The 1,482-nt window shown below is 35.6% G+C and overlaps 1 protein-coding gene across 1 annotated transcript; it reads right to left on the minus strand.

Annotated features, from left to right (window-relative positions):
- Positions 1-107: 107 nt before the first annotated feature.
- Positions 108-1,068, minus strand: LOC107062463 (uncharacterized). Its single transcript, XM_015313138.1, has 2 exons — positions 277-1,068; positions 108-170 (listed from the first exon to the last, which is right to left on the minus strand). The coding sequence occupies exons 1-2, from the start codon at positions 1,066-1,068 to the stop codon at positions 108-110; spliced, it is 855 nt and encodes a 284-aa protein (XP_015168624.1).
- Positions 1,069-1,482: the final 414 nt, after the last annotated feature.

A 1,482-nucleotide genomic window follows, 5' to 3' on the forward strand; every position in this document is an offset into this window, starting at 1 on the left:
CTTCTTACCTAGCTTGGACATTGCATGAACTTCTTCTCCAAACTTGACTTCAAAGGAGGCCTTTGAACATCTCCAAAATTGTTTCCTTCTTTCTTCTCCTTTCCAATTCACATGCCAGTTACTCCATATATGTCTAGCACACATCCTTTTCTCAGCATTTGGTAACAACTCTGACAAGACAGGAATAAGTCCCTAACAAAAAATATGTACAAAATAAGTAATTAAAGAAGTAAAGATCAAATTAAACTAAAATATAAAAAATTGTATAATCAATACCTTTTGCATATCTGACATTATAGTCAAACCTTCCCCAGTTCCCAAGTTTAGATCAGCAATTAAATACCTTATGAACCAGCTCCAACTATGTTTTGTTTCTGTATCCACAACTGCCCAGGCAATGGGATACATTTGATTGTTCCCATTCTTTCCAACAGCAACTAATAACTCACATTTACAAGCTCCCTTAAGAAAACAACCATCAAATCCAATTATATTCCTACACCCCTCCAACCATCCTTGCTTAAATGCATGAAAGCACACATAAAAATACACAAAAAGGTTCTTTCCTGGTTCAGTTTCCTTATCAATTTTTACCCAACAAGAGCTTCCAGGATTGGTTTGTTTGATCATATCTTCATAGTCACATAATCTGGCAAATTCCACTTTCCAATCACCCATGTTTTCCTTCATAATCCTCTGTTTAGCCCTGTAACAAAGAGTCTTACCAACATAAAGACCCAATGTCTTTCTAACCAAATCTTGAATTTCCCAAATCCTTATGTCTGGTTGAGATACAATTCTGTCATTAAACTTTCTAGCAATTAACTTTGAATTACACAACTTGTTCCTGTTTAATGGAATACACTTGTGAACAGGATGATAGTTCTTCACAATGAAATCACATGAATCCCTGTCAATGGAAGCATATAACAACCACTTACAGTTAGCATTTTTGCACTTCACCCTCACTCTATGTTTTTCATTAGGTCTTAACTTTATCTGCCTCATGTACTCTACAGCATAATCTGTCACTGCTTTCCTGAACTGATTTGCACCCTCAAAGACCATTCCAAGCTCAAATATTGAAACTTCACAATCTTCATCATACCTAACTTTTTTTGCTTCTCCTTCTAGTAGGTATATTTACTCCCCTAACAGCATCCACATCTAGTTGTTCATCACTATCATCACTCCAACAGTCAGAGCTATCAATATAATCCTCATCTCCACCTAATTTTCCTACATATTTGTCAGTTTTATTTTTTTCCAATATCCTCAAAGCCTCTATAATACCACCAGCCTCTCCAGCTGGTATTTCTTCAAATTAAGTACCTTTTTTCTCTATTTTTTGTTTCTTTTTTCTTGTCTAAAAGCTCTCAACTCCTCATCAATATCTGAACCATCTTCTGAAGGTATATCTAGATCTGAATCACTACTCAAGAAATCAGATTCACCTTCTCCACCTAGGTTATCATCCACACC

The sequence above is a fragment of the Solanum tuberosum genome, unplaced genomic scaffold (genome assembly GCF_000226075.1).
Source record: "Solanum tuberosum cultivar DM 1-3 516 R44 unplaced genomic scaffold, SolTub_3.0 scf00230, whole genome shotgun sequence".
In the NCBI taxonomy this organism is placed as follows: domain Eukaryota; kingdom Viridiplantae; phylum Streptophyta; class Magnoliopsida; order Solanales; family Solanaceae; genus Solanum; species Solanum tuberosum.